Consider the following 18,366-nt stretch of genomic DNA (forward strand, 5'->3'; position numbering starts at 1 on the left):
CTACATTTTTCTAATTGCTACTCTGCCATCTAGTTATTAGCCTCTTTATCATCAGCATTTTCAGCAATCACAAGCAAATTTGAAAAAATTACTTCTATACATTTGTTGCACTATAATTACTCTTCAAAACTAGTCTCATGAACATTTACTATTCTGAATCCATAATGAGGTGAGTCATGACAGAATCCTCTGGAAGCATATGTTATCCAGTGATGCCAATTCTAAATTACTGTTTCTCTGAAATGTTTTCACAATATACAGTTAGTGCAAATAAGATGCATAGGTCACATTTGCTCTGCACCCTTCTGAATCTTCTTTTAATTTGGTATTTTAAAAAACCTCAAAGCTATCAGATATCAAGCAGAGAAGACTTCAGGCTTGGCCATGGCAGCACGAGGGGCCTCTCCAAAACTCAGACTTAAGAAGAAACAATGAAGAGCAAGGCAGGTTCCACAAACTCGGTCCAAAGGCAAACAGACAGGCTTAAACATCATTACACACTCAAACTGTTTTATGATTACATTGATAATGTCAAAAGTGAATTTATGTATAAGAAAAATCATCTGTAACTTGTGCGATGTTAGCATGTCAGGGAATTTCCTCCCAGTGTTTGACATCCCAAGCACGCCACATACTGAGCTCTCAATTTCTCTGTCCCTGCCTTCCTGTCGGTATTAAAATGAAAATGTTTCCCCAACCCATTCCTATCCTTGCACCCTTAGCACCACTGCACCTGATCAGACGATGATAATGGCCCACACCCTGATCCTACAACACTCAGGCCACTCAGGCCCCTGTCCACCACAGTACAAAGCAGACCATGCCATTCTCCCCCTTTAAAAGGCCTCATAGCTCCCTCTTTCACCAGCTTCAACTCCCTGTCAAAACTCATGTCCTCAGGAAGTCCCTCCCTAACCATCTAAGTATATAAAACAATCTGCAGTCCCCGCACTCAGAGTAAACTGTAAGCTTCACAAAGGCAAGGACTGTTTTGCTTATGCCTGTACCACAAAGATTTAGAACAGTGCCTGGCACAGTGGGCACACAATAACTATTTTTTTGCTGAATGAATGACTAGCTCTACCACATAACATTCGCACAACTGGGTTATATGTTCTTTTCCCCCTTCCATGAGTGGGTAGTGACCACCTCTCACTCCTCCAGGGCTGGGCACAGCTTCTAGAACACAGAAGGTTCAATTGGCTCATGTAGAACTGAGGAGAACATCTATTTAAGGATGGACTACTGGAAAGCACTCAAGCTTTCAAGCTAATAGGCTCATACCAACAGGGCTCACCTGAAAGAAAATGCTTTCCCAGGAATTACTATGAGACTGGATGTAAGGAAACTCAGATCTAATGTGCACAACAAGGAGAGACCCTCATCACACTCTGCCATAGGACCTTCACTGTCTCCCACTGCCACTGGCCTGTCACCTAAAGGAGAGCAGGGACCATGCCTGCCTCGCTCTTCACAGTTTTCCCAGGGCCCTGGCACAGTGCTCCGCATGTGGCAGATCTCTGTTTTTGTGGATTAATGAAGTAATGATTAATGAACACACAAGTTCTTCCATGAGCCAATCCATGGACCAAAGTGGCTTGGGTATGCTTGTGGATGAAAGCTTTGGAAGGATCCAGGAATAAAGCGGTGTCAACTCAGCCCTCCTCCGCAGCTATACTGTGTGCTTCAGCTCCAACAGCACAAACAGACCCCAAGGTGCCTGCTAAAAGCCAGTGTACTGTGAACAGCAGTCACCATGCTGTCCCCCTTGGAATTCCACTGATACAAGCAATGCCACCCCCTCCTGCCACAGTTAGTTTCTATGTGTCTGTGAAATGAGCTGCAAGGTCCCCCAGCCACCTTAGAAAGGAAACTGCAAAACGTGGGGGCTCCCCTCGCACTTCCATAACTTCTTACGTTGAAGAAAGTGATCCTGGACGAAACAGGGGGAGCTGTTCTGCAATAGAGAAGGGTGACCCCTGCCCTGGTGGGAGCCCTAAGACCAAAAAGGATGTGGGAGAGTAGATAGACTGGCATTTTGGAAAGAGGCTGAAGGCCTTGGGAGGAATAGGAATGGCCCATCCTACTAGGGATGGCATCCACTCTGACTGTAACTGCCAACACACCTGCTCGTAACTTAGAGTAGGTCAAACTCAAGTTGTCTGGGCTCAGCCAGCCTCGCCTCCCTGGCCTTGCCCTGGGTGTGCACACACGGCATACTTACTGCCTCACTCAGTGTCAGCACCTCTGCCTCTTACCAACAGGGCCTCCTCTCCCTCTTCCTCTTCGCCAGGAAGGACTCTCAACCTGCCCTTTCAGGGTGGTGCTCAAGGTTTTAGAGCACTTGCGAGGGAAGTTGGTACTTTCATCAGATGAGTACTTGCCAGTGTTAAGATTATAAAATTTGGAGTCAGCCATACCCAAGTTCAAATCCCAGCTGCCCCTGAAGTCTCCAGGCCTCAGTCCCCATCTATACAAAAGGAACGGTGGTGATGTCTCCTTCCTAGTTCTGCCATGAGCACAGTGAGCTAAACATGTAAAGGATCTAGCCAGGGGCCTGGCACACAGTCCACACTCAATAAAAGATAACTAATAGTAATACTGGTAGTCTATTTTTTTAATTTTTCATTGTTATTCTATTATAGTTGTCCTAATTTTTCCCCCTTTGCCCTCCTCTACTTTGCCCATCCCACACTCCTGCAGTCAATCCCCACACTGCTGTCCACGTCCATGGGTCATTCATATATGTTTTTTGACTAGCCCCTTTCCTTTCTTCCCACCATTATCCCCCTCTACCCTCCCCTCTGGTCATTGTCACTCTGTTCCATGTTTCCATGCCTCTGGTTCTATTTTGCTCATCTGTTTTTAGTTCATTAGGTTCTTGTTATAGGTGAGATCATATGGTATTTGTCTTTCACCACCTGACTTATTTCACTTAGTATAATATTCTCCAGTTCCATTCATGCTGTCACAAAGCATAGGAGCTCCTTTCTGCTGAGTAGTATTCCATTGTGTAAGCATACCAGTTTTCTGATCCACTCATTTACTGATGGGCACTTAGGCTGTTTCCAGCACTTGGCTATAGTAAATAATGCTTATGAACATAGGGGCGCATAAATTCTTTTGAATTAGTGATTCAGGATTCTTTGGGTATATTCCCAGTAGAGGAAGTGGTGGGTTAAAAAGCAGTTCCATTTTTAGTTTTTTGAGGAAATTCCATACTGTTTTCCACAGTGGCTACACCAGTCTGCATTCTCACCAACGATGCACTAGGGTTCCCTTTTCTCCACATCCTCGACAGCACATGTTGTTTATTGATTTATTACATGATGGCCATTCTGTCCAGTGTAAGGTGGCATCTCATTGTGGTTTTAATTTGCATCTCTCTGATGGCTAGTGATGTTGGGCATCTTTTCATATGTCTATGGGTCAGCTGTATGTCCTCCTTGGAGAAGTGTCTACTCAGGTCCTTTGTCCATTTTTTAACTGGATTGTTTATTTTCCTGGCGTTGTGTTGGATGAGTTCTTTACATATTTTGGAGCTCAAACCCTTGTCTGATATATCATTAGCAAATATGTTCTCCCATAAAGTTGGTTCCTTTTTCATTTTCATGATGTTTTCTTTAGCTGTGCAGAAGCTTTTTAATTTGATGTAGTTCCATTTGTTTATTTTTTCCTTTATTTCCCTTGCCATAAGAAATATATCAGCAAAAATATTGCTACATGGAATATCTGAAATTTTACTACCTATGTTCTCCTCTAAGACTTTTATGGTGTCATGAGTTATATTTAAGTCTTTTATATCCATTTTGAGTTTATTCTGGTTATGGTATAAGTTTCGTTCTTTTGCCTGTACCAGTCCAGTTCTCCCAACACCATTTATTGAAGAGGCTATTTTTACTCCATTGTATGCTCATGCTCCCCTTTGTTGAATATTAATTGACCATGGAGACATGGGTTTATTCTCCTGGGCACTCTAGTCTGTCCATTAATCTATATATCTGTTCTTATGCCAGTACCAGACTGTTTGGATTTACAGTGCCTTGTAGTACAGTTTGATATCAGGTACTATAATCCCTCCCACTTTGTCCTTCTTTCTCAAGATTGCTAAGGCTATTTGGGGTCTTTTTTGGTTCCATATAAAATTTTTAAATAATTTGTTCTAGATTTGTGAAATATGCCATTGGTATTTTAATAGGGATTGCATTGAATCTATAGATTGGTTAGTATGGACATTTTAATGATGATAATTATTCTGATCCATGAACACAGTGTATGCTTCCACTTATTTGTATTTCCCTGATTTCTTTTTTCAGTGTTATATAGTTTTTCCAAGTACAGGTTGTCTCACATGCTAATGGGTACAGAAACCAACCAACCATGCTTAGACTAACTTCATGTGGGGGCAGGGCAGGAAGGCAAGGGAAGGTGGGCCTGCTTCCATGTAAGTGAACCACGGGGCTGCCTCACACAGCCTGATGGCTTGCAAGAGTCAGGGCCTGAAGCCCTCACCCCACCACGGAGCTGTGGGACCTTCACTGTCCACCATTCCCTCTGGTCTCAGCTCCGGGAGGGCAGTACCAGGCCTGCCTTGTTCTTCATTGACTCTCACTGACCTATGGCTGACAGTGTAGTGTATGTGAAAGAGAGGAGCAGAGGCAGAGACAGATAAACAGAGCGGGTAGAAAGGAAGGACAGCAGAACAGGGAGCACTCCGAGAAAAGGGAGAGAGCCCTGAAGCCTCCCCGGGGGAGGGGGCAAGGCTCACTCGGGCAGACCTGCCTTCCAGTCTTGGCTCCCTCTGTTTCCAGGAGAAAAAGCAAAAAGCTGAGGAGAGGCTCTTTTGGGAGCTCAGCAAGAGAAAACCAAGCAGCATCTTTAATCTGGAAAAGGATGTGCAGAGAGTGTACATGAATTCCTCTCTGGATACAGGAAAACATTCATGTTTATTTAATAGTGAGAATTATGTAAAACACTGGATAATACGCATAACCTATGCATATAACCATGCTGTCATTAAGGTAGTCAGTAACTACATCAGCCCACACACCAGTGACTATTCCCTCCCCACTGGGCCCTTGCATTTGCCAGTTCCTCCTCCTGGAACTTCCATTCCCTGCTACCTCTCCTCCCCACACCTGTCTCACCCCTGCTAGCTTTATTCATCCTCAGGTCTCAATTTACAGGGGGTCTCTGCCTCCTCTTGCAAGTCCCCCATTATCTGTAGCAGTGTGGCATGCTCCAAGGCACTATGTCAACTTATTGGCCTCACCTACTTACTGGTCATTCTGTCTAGAAGGACCCTGAGTTCCCCAAGGACACAAACTGTTTTATTTAGGTTTGTATCCCCGCACAGGGCCTGGAGGCCTGGCACACAGCGGGTGCTCAAATACACTCGCTGAGCTAGTGAATAAAATACTGGAATTGCTCTTCTGTTTCCTTGAAAGACAGCCTCTATCCTCTTTAGCCATGCCTCCAAATCCATGAGAGAGGACGTGTTACAAAATCAACAAGCAGAGCAATGCATTACTTCTGGGCTTCACAATGTCATAGTGATGGATTAAGGAGCCCCTTACGATGTTAGCAGCTGCCAATGAGGTAAACCATAAAGCAGGGTGAAAACGGAAGTATCAGCAGAGCACTGCTGACCCTGCCTGGCCCGGAAAGGTAGAGCAGCCACCTGCAGATGCAGGCTCGGCTCCTGGGATGGGGAGGGGTGGGGGAGGGGGCTGCACCTGCGCTGTGAATGAGCGAGGCCTCTGCACCAGCCCCACACTCCAGCTTCTGCCCTGCTGTGCAGCCTGCACCTTTGAGGACCAACTCAGGCTGAAGCTGTGGAATTGAATCCAACAAGGGCTGAGTCAGCTTTGTTAAAAAGGCACTCAAAGACTCACACCCCAAAACAGGGAAATCCTTCATGTGTACGCCCTCTGCTAACCTATAAGCCATAGGTTTCATAACATTGGTTAACACTTGTCACACTGTGTCAAGTGACTGAAATGGGTTTACTCATTTAGTTTACTCCTTGCAACAACCCTATAAAGTAGTGTTATCATCCTCATTATACAGATGAGAACACACAGAGAGATTAAGCTATACACTCAAAATCACACAGCCAGTGTGAAGCAGAGCTGCGATTTGAACCCAGACACTCAGATTCTAGAGCCCAAGCACCAACTGCCCAGTCATCCTTCCCATGCAAAGCCTGATCAGGCCAGCGCCAAACACTTCTAAGATCACTAATGGCTTGCATACAATCATCCTTCCCAAATCCTGAAACACTTAAGACAGAAACCCCGCTGGGAAATGTAGGAAGTTTAGGAAGAAAAAACAAAGGCCTCCTATAGGGAGCAAGTAACAAACTCAGTGAGGTGGTGGGTGACCGTGGCAGAATTAGAGAGTTGGGCCTTTGAGAGGTTGCTAGAACAGGGAGCCAGCCCTATCCCACCCCACCTTTGGGGCAGAACCCAGGATTCTCAGGAGCTAAGCTGTCTAAACCCCCCAGGAAAGCCAAGGTAGGAAATGCTGGCTATCTGACACATGCACTGAACCCGAATCCCCTTCCTTGGATCTGAGTTCCTAAGTGGAGACTGAATGCTGAGGGATATTAAATGCCCTTTATGATACTTTGGGGTATGAGCTTACTGATATGGTCAAGGTTAATGAAACAACGAAGTGTAGGCATGAAAGTTAAAATGTGGATTGAAGCTTTTCAATTTTCATCTGCAGTAATGAGCACCCAGCTAAGGTTCCTACCCAGCAGCTGACACCCACTAATTATTTCAGTGATTCCAGTTATAATTAATAAGGACTCAGCCATGTGTGTTAAATTTTATCATTCTGTTTTGTCATCCACCAACTGAGTGGGGGACGTGCAGAAGGGAGTGCTGGAAAGCAGGGTGTGGCTTTAAATTCCTTTCTTACCAAAAGGTGCTGAGCATGACCTATGTCCCCAGCACTGTGCTGTGCACTTCACCTGTTTTGCCTGACTCCTCACAATGTAACTCAAGTGTTTTAATCCCTCTTTATGTCATCGCCACCTGTCTCCCAAGTCCCCCTCAGCACCTACAATTGATTCTCCATGAGTCTCCTCATATCCCTGCTCCATCCTCACGCCTCCTTTCTTCATCTCCAGATGACATCACCACTTCACTGACTGTATGTCAGACTTCCTCCTCAACAAAATCCCACGGTTGCCCCTCCTCTTAGGCATGCATCCCCTTCTCACTCTTCATGAAGACTGGCTCCCCACAGGCCACCCTTCCCAGGCAGCCCTCTCAAGGGGGCAGGTTTGCTCCCAAAGTCCTCCCAGCGCTGGGCCCGGAAGTGGGGGCTATACCTCTCCTGCAGTTCTTTACCTTCTCTCTTGGACCTTTCTCTTTCTCACCTCACAAGAGTACTCAGCTCGAATCCTATTTCATCAGGCTATGGTACCCGTTAACCCTCATCATTGCAGTCTGCAACAGTGGTCATTGTCATTTCTCCATGGGTTCGGTCTCTGCTGTTTGAATCCTTGGCACACTAATGTACACACAGGTCATCCTTTGAACACTCTGGCCCCGCTTTAATGAAGCCCTCTCCACTGGTCTTACTTCAGTCACCGCAAGCCCACTTGACCCTAACTGTTGTGCTCAAGGAGAACGCTCCACGACCCCATACCTCATACTACTCCCTGACGACTTGCTGGAGTTTTCCACCTCCCTCTAATATCTGAACTCTCAGTATTTTGCCTCTCCCCAGGGTCTACCCTCCAAATCAATATTTAACCATCTTCTTTTAAAAGTAAACTTTATCTGTAGACTGTTTTAGGTTCACACCAATATTGAGCAGAAGGTACAGAGTTACCATATACCCCCTACCCACACATGTGCATGGCCTCCCCCATGACCAACAGCTCCCACCCCACAGAGTGGCACCTTTGTTACAACTGATGAACCAACACTGACACATCATCATCACCCAAAGTCCATTACTTATATGGACTTATTACTTATATTCAGGTTCACTCTTGGCAGTGTATCTGGGTTTGGACAAACGTATAAACGACACATATCTACCACTATAGTATCACACAGAGCAGTTCCATTGCCCTAGGAATCCCCGGTGCCCCACCTATTCCTTCCTCCCTCCCCACTTAACTCCTGGCAACCTCGGATCTTTTTACTGTCTCCACATAGTTTGTCTTCTCCAGAGTGTCATATATTTGGAATCATACAGCATGTAGCCTTTTCGGTTGGCTTCTTCCACTTAGTAATATGCATGTAAGTCTCCCCCATGTCTTTTCATGGCTCGGTAGCTCGTTTCTTTTTAGCACTGAATAATATTCCACTGTCTGGGTTGACCACAGTTTACATATCCAGTCATCTACCAAAGGACACATTGCTTACCTGGAAATTTTGGCAATTATGAATACAGCTGCTACGAACATCCATGTGCAGGTTTTTGTGTGAACACAGTTTTTTAATCCTTTTGGGTTAATACCAAGGACCATGACTGCTGGATCATATAGTGAGAGTATGTTTAGTTTTGGAAGAAATTGTCAATTTTACATTTAAAGTGGGTTTCTTATAGACAACATATAGTTGGCTCTTGTTTTCCACCCATCTTTCCACTCTCCTTCTCCCCTGGAAGTCCCGTCTCCCTCCATACCAGCTTCAATCCCACGGACTAGCATTACAGTCTCCATCGCATACATCTTAGTTCCTCAGCCCTTCTCTTGATTTGCTGTATTCTTTGGCAAAAACGCAATCTTGGTAAAATCTTGTTCTCTCCCTCCTCCATGCCAGCCCCCAGGAAGGTGAATGTGGTTAGAAAACATCAACCGTATCACCTAGTCCCATTTTAAATTTCTGACTGTGAACCTTAAACAGACCCTTATTGTTTCCAGTGATCATAGCCTGTCTTCCCAATCTATTCACTCTTAAAATTCTCCTAAAAACAATTTTGGACCTTCTTTCCTCAAATTTCTATCACCTCCTCCCCAGTTCTGACTCTCAGCTGATAATTTTTCTTCCTATTTCACTAAAAAAAAATTGAAGCAACAGAAAAAAAATGTCTATAGAGTCCTGCCACCAATGCTAGCATCCTCAGCCACAGAGCTGACCTTCCTGCTATTATGGGTAAACCATATGTTATTCTATCTGTGTTCATTCCTATATGTACAAACTAATCCAACTGTCTGTCACATGCTACTGAACTACTGAGTTAATATAATAATCTACTGACATCATATACAAGGACCAACATATCTACTAAAAAATTCCCATCAACATATAAAATATGGTTTTGACATCAGGAGAAAGAAGGGAGGGCGGGAAGGAAGAAGGATGATAAGGAAAAAAGAAAGCTTTTCCTGACTCTACTCCTCCAATCAGCTTCTGATCCATTTCTCTGCCTTTCTTTGCAATAAAACTCCTCAAAACTGCCATCTATATAACAGGCTCCAATTCTCTCTCTTCCCAAACTCTAATCCTCACCAGCCCTGCCCCTACTCTCCCAAATACATTCCCAACAAGGTGACCAATGGCCTCCAAGTTGCTAAATCCAATGGTCAATTCTCAGTCCCCCTATTATTTAGGAATAACGACACTATGAGCTTTATAGGGTAATTGTGACCATTTAATGAAATACTAAAATGCTTGGAACACTTTTACTGTGAACTGTTGCTGTAATCATTTCTGAAACAAACTCAGCCTAAATGTCAGATGCAGACCACCTCCCAGCTTACAGCATGCATACACGGTAATCTAGCTCCATCCGTACTTCAGTGGGAGCTTTAATCACACACGCCTCCTCCACAACTGGGTCTCTGAAGGGAGGTGAGGGGGTTGGCTCCGAGGCCCACACTCTTTGTGCATCTAATATCTAAGGTGTCCGATGAGGAATGAGTGCTAATTATCCTGTATTGCATGGGTGTCTCCACAGCGTCAGTCTGAGAAATTAACTAAACTTTTGACCAATGAGAGTAATAAGCTTCTTTCTCTTTTCTAAGTTTGACAGTAGCTTTGAAAATGTTTGAGAGTTGGGGTTTTCAACCAAAGTCAAGCAAACTAATAATTCCCTGAAACTAGTGTCAAAACAATAGCTTCAGCACCAAAAATTCAAAAGTATCAATACTAAATGTTAAGTATCAGTGTTAAATGACTTTGGTTTATCCTCTGTGTTGAAGCCAGAGATTCATTTCAATAATAAATGAGTTTGTGAAATTTATGGACCAAAGGGAAAGGGAAGAAATTCTGAACCAGGTGAAAATCAAAGAATCTCTGTTAATATCTGTGGTGAGCAGAGCACAAGAAATAGATGGTAGAAGAGTATCAAAAACTGTTCAATACATTCAAAGTGACATGTGAGCAAAGATCTGAAGGAGCTGAGAGCATTGTTCACGTAGATACCCGGGAAACAGCACTCCAAGCACACAGAATAACCAGTGCACAGACATGGTCCATGCCAAGTGTGTCTGAAGAATCAGAGGGTCAGAGTGGCTGGAGCAGACAGAGAAGAAGAGGACAATCGGAAATAAAATCAGAGACAGAATGGAGAGGCTAGATAATGTGTATCCATAGAGGACAGTACGACTCTGCACTTTGAGTACATGGGGAGCCACGGGAGAGTTGGAGCAGAGCAGTGCCATAATCTAACTACCTCGTAAAGGATCTCTTTAACTGCTGTATGGAGAACACACTATAGAGGATCAGGACAGAATCAGGGAGACCAGTTAGGAGTCTCTGGGGCTAGGCCAAGTACGAGATGACAGTGGTTTGGACCAAGGTAAAAAGTAGAACTGGTGAAAGTATATATATATATATATATATATATATATATATATATATATATATATATATATGTGTGTGTGTGTGTATGTGTGTGTGTGTGTGTGTGTGTGTGTGTGTACACTTCACCATTTTTCTTTTTTATCTCCTGCATTGTCAGATTCATAACCTGACAATGCGGAAGAGAAAAAAGAAGATTGCTGAAGCCACACCCTCAGGTAGGCACAGTGATACCCAGCACATGAGTGGAGGAGCTGACCTTGGACAGAAGCAGAGCCAATTCATCCACAGTGAGAAAGGGGCAGAGAGTCCATGAACACAGATGCATGATGGGAGAATATGTGATGGTGTGAGCATATAGCACTTCTCTTCTGCTGACTTCTATTTTCCAAGTAGAACAAGAAACAAGGTCTTTATCTGAGAGTTAGGAGAGAGAGGAGGTATTAGAAGACTGAGGAAAGGGAGAGATATAACATGTTGTTTAGGAGAAAGGGAGTACATTGCTCAGGGGCACTGAAGCCCACCTGAGGTCGCAGTCAGTGAGTGTGCCATGTGCCTGGGGAGCGCAGTGATGTGTTCTCCTGCCACGTTCCCTGTGCAGAGGCAGGAGCAGAGCAGGGGAAAGTTAGACTCAACCGAGGCCAGGCTTTTACCCAGGAGGAGGATGAAATAAGAGGAGGGAGAGAGAGTCATAATATGTGCAGGGATGACTGTAACGATTCCCCATAAAGCAAAAACTCTGCAAGGAAGAGAGCAGGGGCCTAAGGAATGAAAACCAGAGTAAAGGTAGTATGGCCAATGGCCTGTAGGCCTGGCAGATCAAAGGATTGCTCAAATTCAGATCTCAGAGGCAGTGAGCTGGACATAAAGGAGGTGGTGATCAGAGAGGAAGACTTGAAGTTGGGATCCTGGATCTGTTAGAAATACCTAAGAGAATGAGCGGTAGAGTTGGAGTTGAGGATGGGTCATTAGAAAAGATTTTATCAAGGAAAAGAGGAAGCAGGGCAATGAGAAGGTCATCTTTCTAGATACTGAAAGCACCATAAATAAGAGCAGCAGTAATTCTGGGAGAGTGGCAGTGAGGCGGGAGCTAAACTCTTCAGGGAACGCGAGAGACAAGTGAGTGACTGATGTGGTAGTACCCTCTTACCTGGGATTTCAGTTGCCATGGTTTCAGTTACCCACAATCAACTATGGTTCAAAAATACTAAATGAAAACTCCAGAAATAAACAGTAAGTTTTAAATTGCATGCTGTGCTGAGTAGTGTGTTGAAATCTCCTACTATGCCATGCATTCCCATCTAGAATCTGACTCATCCCTTTGCCCAGCGTATCCACACTGTATATACTACCCACCATTAGTCACTCAGCAGTCATCGCGGTTATCAGATTGACTGTCATAGTATCTCAGGGCTTGTGTTCACGTCACCATTATTGTATTTAATAATGCCACATTCACATATTACAGTATACTGTAATTGATCTATTTCATTATTATTGTTTTTAATCTCTCACTGTGCTTAACTTAAAAAATTTATCATAGGTATGGGTATATAGGAAAAAACACAGTATATATAGGATTTGGTAAGATCCATGGTTTCAGGCATCCCCTGGGCGGCATCCACTTGGAACATATCCCCCATCAATAATGGGGACAGCTGCATAAGGAAAAGTGGATTCAGCCTGTCAGTTTGTCCCTGAGTCTCAGTTTCCTCATTTGTGAACTGGAAATGCTGACAGTCCTTCTTTCGTTAAGGTTTTTACAAGGATTGAGTGAGATGATACAGGTAGAACATCTGTCACCCACTGGGAGTAGATGTAGGTAGATGTTCAACCTGACCAAGTTCAGGTTGCAGAAATATTCTTTTTAAGAGGGCACTTGTAACACCTTGGGTGTATGTCTTAACTAAAGTTGAAGAGTATGGCTTGGAAGGCTCACTGAGCTGAGAGATAACCCACAAATCATAACCATCATAATCCCCCCAGGATGTTCCGATAAGCCTATCAGGTTCTCTCTGTCAATTCCAGCCATAGGCGGACACCAGGCTTGTTGCCTTTCAGCCTGAGTGTCTAATACAGTAGGCAGAAATTTAGCTACTTACTCTGGTGTGTCTCCCCACGCTCTGGCCAACTAGCTGAAAGAGCCCAGGGAAGTGAAAGTCCCTAATGAAATGGAGCCCCAGATTCTAAACTTCGCTAAACCCAGAAATGTGTCGAGGCTCTGGGGCAGTACAGCCTGACTTGCTCCTAGCATAGGGAGCTTGAACCAAGGCCTGGGTCAAGTCCTTTCCACTTCTTTTCTATATCCATCCATGAATTCAGCTGTAGGTAGGAGTTTCCACCAAGAGATGAGGTCTTGTCTAGTTAATAGGGAAATTTGTGTTTTACCAGGAACAGGCAGTAATATTCAGAGACCCCTTGTTATTGAGAAAGCGACAACAAAGTTGATGGGGTTGGGGCTGGATATCCAGAGAAACTGAGTTGCAGCAGCAGGAATGCTAGAGCTGAATGGGTCCATGTGATGAAGCAACCATTCTTGTCCATTTCCTGAGCTTCCCACCTCTGGCTCATCTGCTCTCTCAGACTATCTTAGCTGGGACAAGCTCTGAGCAAGCTTTACTTAGTACTACTCTTGTGTGATCCTGAGAGTGGATCCCTAGACTCCTGTACTACCCAGGTACTACCCCACACTACCCAGTGACTGAATTTGCCTTGTTCATTGTCAATTTTTCATTGCCTAGTACAAACAGGCTGTCAGGGAGGGAGGGAGGAGGAGTGTTAGAAATGAAAGAACACAGAACACAGAACATAGCTCTTCATGTCACCAGCCAGCTCTCTGGACTATGTGCCAAAACCCAGAACACTCCAAGTATCTTCCCTGAATTTTTCTCCATGACAAACAATCTGCCTGAGCTGAGCAGTCATCTTTCTATCCAGTATTCCCCTTCCTCTCCCTATGGTATGTATATATATTTACACACACACACACACACACACACACACACGGAGAGAGTGCCACTCTTGTCTGAAAACAATTTCTTGATCCTTTTCCTTCCCCTAGCTAACAAACCTTTCTCTAATGTAAAGTGACATTTTAATGCAGCAGTGCTAGAAGGAGACAAGAGTCGTTAACTCAGAAAATGGCTGAGCTTCTGCCGTTTGCCCAGTTCCCTCTTATTTACTGAGGAATCCAGGTTCTGGAAAAACAAAACTGCACTCCTGTTGATCAGCTATCATTTACCAGTCGAGGGCTGCTGACATTGATTAGCACTGAAAGTGACTTTTGTCTGTTGAGTCCTTTCTGAATAGACTCTGAATAGACTCGTTTCAATTAAGAAACCAACAAGGAAGCCTCTAGGGAAAATATGTGGGGGGAATGGTGGTATGAGGGTGACATGAAACATTCTTTTGTCCATCGTATTGTACATCATTATCTGGAACTGAAGCAGTCTACCTGGGGGAGAGAGAAGTTGGCATGTCACTAGGAAAGGAAGTCAGCCTCTCAAAGACAATTTCAAAATGTCTAGGGAAGAGAAGAGAGCATGCTAGAGGCAACTTATTAAAGAAACAAAACAAAATAAGCTCAAGGTCTAAAAATGTTTACCCAACAGGCAAGTAATTTAAGGAGCCATGACTTGCCCTACAAAAGCCTACAAAAGGATTTGTGGTAAAAAAGAATCCTGATAGGTTTAAATTACATTTGGTTTTTAAATTCATAATTTACAAGCAGACTTTCCAGCATATGAAAAGAAAGCACACCTGTGTGCTTCCAACTTAGCATATTAGCCATATCATTTCAGTAAACTTCCTGTGAACAGCAGCTACCGATATAGACTGATGGTGAATGAGGGAAGTCTTGGTTCCAGTGGCCTTAGAAGTTCACTTCCTTGTTATTCCTCTCTGAGTTGGGCACGGAAAGCTGCTGCTTTGAAAGAGCCCAGAATGGGCCTTGGCAGGCATCCAAATTGCTCACAGAACAAGGTTAAAAGACAGATCCCTGGGCCTCATTGCCAGGAATTCTGACTTGGTAAGTCTGCAACAGGGCCTGGTGGCTGCAGTTTTAGCAGGCCTAGGGTGACTCTGATGCCGGTGGCCCAATGGAGCACACCTTGACAAATCCTGACCTAGAAAAGATGCCCTCTAGGCTGTTGTGTCAAGAGAAACTGCCCTGCCTTCTGGATCCAGCACATTCCCTGATTCTAATGCTCCCCATCAGCTCACCCGTGGTGCACAGCTGCTGATTGACACTGCTGTGCTGGGCAAGCTGATCTGTGGGGCTCAGTGTGACACACCCCTGATTTCTCTTTATTCTGTTAGAACGATTACAGGAAGTTATCTATGCAATGCAAGGATTTTGTGGTGGGCGTGCTGGACCTATGCCGAGACACAGAAGAGGTGGAAGCGATTTTAAATGGTGATGTGAACTTCCAAGTCTGGTCCGACCACCACCGTCCAAGTCTGAGCCGGATCAAACTCGCCATTAAATACGAAGTCAAGAAGGTAAGCTTCCCCACCTCTTCTGGGCTTCTCACCTTGCAGGGCTGCTGGCTTAGCTTTTTGCTCCTGCATATTTGATGTTCCCACAAGGTAACAGTAACAATACCAACTTAACTGCTCAGAGCCCTCTCACTAACCCCCTTGCCTGGACCCCCCAGCCAACCAGGAGAGATATCATGACAGTCCTTCCATGAATAGGCTTTGAGCCTCGAGAACCAAAGAGGGGATTTCAGCCTCCAAATCACTGACAGGGCCAATGTCATAGTTAGTGTTCCCATCAGTGAATAGGTCAGTTTGCAAGTTTGCATGAGAATCACATATTACTCAGGATTTTCAATAGCATGTATTGTGCTTCCTCCATGTGCCTGGGGACTCACTGTGCAGAAAATGTTTCAGTGTACTAGAGGCTTTGTGGATTATGGTTCCTGGAGGCTTAGAGGAATTTCACTCCCCAGGTTATGAGGGTCTATAGGAGAAAGCTCCAGTTGACTCTCACAAGAGCAAGCTCGTCTCACCACCTTAATCAACTTCAAAATGTGTTAATGGCCACTGGCACCCAGTAGCCCTCAGGCCCACAGAAGCTAGTCAGACTGAAGTCCTAAGAAGCAAAACTCAGTTATAGTTCCAATTCAGATGTACTGAGGAGTCGTTAGAATCTGCCCTCAGATTAGGTGACATCATTCATCCGGATGAAAACTGCAGAGTTCCAAAGACATGCTTAAATATCAATGTGCTTTCCACACGAGCAAGATGACCCATCAGTCATTCAGCGTTCCCCTGCTCAGCTATCCCACAGGGCCAGTAATGGGGATATTTCCAATGCCCCAAAACAACCTCTGGGTATTTCCCTCTTGTCCAACTGTCCTAATTGGTGTGGAGCGAACCGTATGTGGGTTGTTGAACGGTTGAGCAAACCATTCAATAACCCATATACATCTGTACAGCTCATCTAGAGATAGCTTCTAAGTTTGATAAAATCTTCCTGCCCTGATTTTTAATAATAATCAAAAAGTCTAAGAAAAACAGCTTTTTAAAGACTCTGAGTCCCAGATATAAAATTGATAAAGCATTGGAAAAGCAGCCTTGGATAAACACTCAGAAGTATACGGTGACAAGAGAGGAAGAGTCAGGCTCCAGTCTGAAGTACAGGAACTCATTTTTTAGCCAATCCCAAGAGCTTAGCAAGGCTTTTCATCAAAGCACCACAACCCCTTCCTGAAGCTGCTGACATATTCATGGCCTTGAAATTCAAACCCAGCTACTGGGATAAGGATGGGGACAGGCAATGGTAAAGATGAGCTTGAGCTTCCAGAACCACAAGCATGTCCTCCCTCCACCAAGCCAGAGCATGCCCCTGCCTCCCAGCACAGGGTAAAAGGCGAAATGTCTTTGAAAACCCAAAGAGTAGGAGATGCGCAGAACCTGCAGACTCACGTCCACAGTGCTGGCTATTCAGGAGCAATCCAACGGACCCTGACATGCAAACATTCACCGTTTTTCTGAAACATGAATCCAAATCTCTCAGCAAAACCATCCCTGAAGGGAGATCAGTCAGCTGGTCCAGAAGTCTGGCCACCACCTCACAGCTGCACACTCCCTCTCACTGTCAACTACCAAGTACAAGATGGCCACGGTGATGAACGAGAAGAGAAAGCAAAACATTCCATGATTGTGACGGTTCCGGTCAGAATTAAAAGATTTTATGAGGGAAATCATTTACTCTAGTGGAATTTGCCAATTAGGGGAGTCATAAAGGTCTCCGGAAGTATCCATCATGAATGTCAAGTGTCTGCTGCAACCCAGGAGTAGTACGATAATAAACGACCTGCACAAAATGTCACCCCCACTCACTCCCAGGCCTCTGGTGGGTCCCTCCTCCCAAGCCATGTGTGTGATCAGGTGACACTGGACAGACTCACAGTCTTCCTTGACATTTATTCTACTATGATTTACCAGTGAAAACACCCAATATTAAAAAGACATTAATATTATAATGAGATTTCAGTTTTAATTTATGAACTTTAGCACGCTTGCCTTGACACAATCTTATCCTAGGTCTCTGAGTTATGAAGTGACTAGCACCAGAGCCTATTTACAAAGACACTGCCTCTTACACCTGCTATGTGAAACTTCAGGCTGAAATATAAAACCACAAAAAACTCCTAATGACCTGCCCACATGGTATCAAAGCAAACCATTAATTTAGTGATTAAAGCAAACGAGTTGTTCCTGGCAGTTTCATGGGCTGCTAATAAGCGTGACTCTTAAGAAAAGGTTTTGTGTTCAAATAAGTCAAATATATCTCTTTGTTTAAAGACATTCTAGAGTCTTTAATATGCCTTGCTACTCTAAAAGAAGGGGACAGTATGTATTACTTAACCACAGAACTCTGTTTCTCATGGAGCATCTGGCAAAGCTAGCTGCCCATGCTAACAACCTGGGAAACTCGGTCGGAGAATTGGCCTACGTACCTGTGCAGTGCGCAGGTCTGAACAACGTGGGTGCAGCCCCAGGGCTGGCACTGCACTCTGCATCCTGTCCCTCACTTGCATGTTTGCCTCTCTTCAGGCGCCACCCTCACATCTGGTCCCCTGGCTGGCTCAGTCACAGCATCAACCTCCGTCAGGTGAAACATAGTCATTCCACCATGGCACAGGGACCACCTGGGAAACAGGAAGGAATCATGAAGGGTGTGTCAGGAGACTTCCAGCTGATTCTGACACTTCCTAGCCAGGAGTCTTCAGCAAGTCTTTGAAGCTCTCTGGGCCTCATTCCCCATCTGCAGGATGGGCATATAAGATTTTGCCTCACAGTCTTCTGTGAACTTTCAAATTAATTAATACAAAAGGAAATGCTCTGGAAACTGTTGAGTGCCCTGCGGCTCCACAGGAAAGCATCACTGCAGTCATTCAGTGAGGTCCCCCTTCCTTGGGACTACAGGGGTCCTTCTACTCCAGAGGCATTCCCCAGCTTATCCTTGGGTATCTCCCCAGAGAATGCTAGAAATGTCCCCCTGTGTAAGGACATCACTTTTATAGCCTAAAATTCCTCCAGAAAAGACCATAGGCCTTAAGAGGATACGGTTGTTGCCCATGACTTC

General features: G+C 44.6%; 1 protein-coding gene across 1 annotated transcript in view; it reads left to right on the plus strand.

The window, feature by feature from the left end:
* Window positions 1-18,366, plus strand: part of TRPC7 (transient receptor potential cation channel subfamily C member 7) — a 132,021-nt gene that overhangs the window by 29,941 nt on the left and 83,714 nt on the right. The window contains exon 5 of the mRNA XM_045829742.1: window positions 15,087-15,269. Within this exon, the coding sequence (XP_045685698.1) occupies window positions 15,087-15,269 (183 nt within the window). The remainder of the gene's footprint in view (window positions 1-15,086; window positions 15,270-18,366) is intronic.

This window comes from Phyllostomus hastatus, unplaced genomic scaffold (assembly GCF_019186645.2).
Source record: "Phyllostomus hastatus isolate PE091 unplaced genomic scaffold, TTU_PhHast_1.1 phas_contig_150, whole genome shotgun sequence".
NCBI lineage: Eukaryota > Metazoa > Chordata > Mammalia > Chiroptera > Phyllostomidae > Phyllostomus > Phyllostomus hastatus.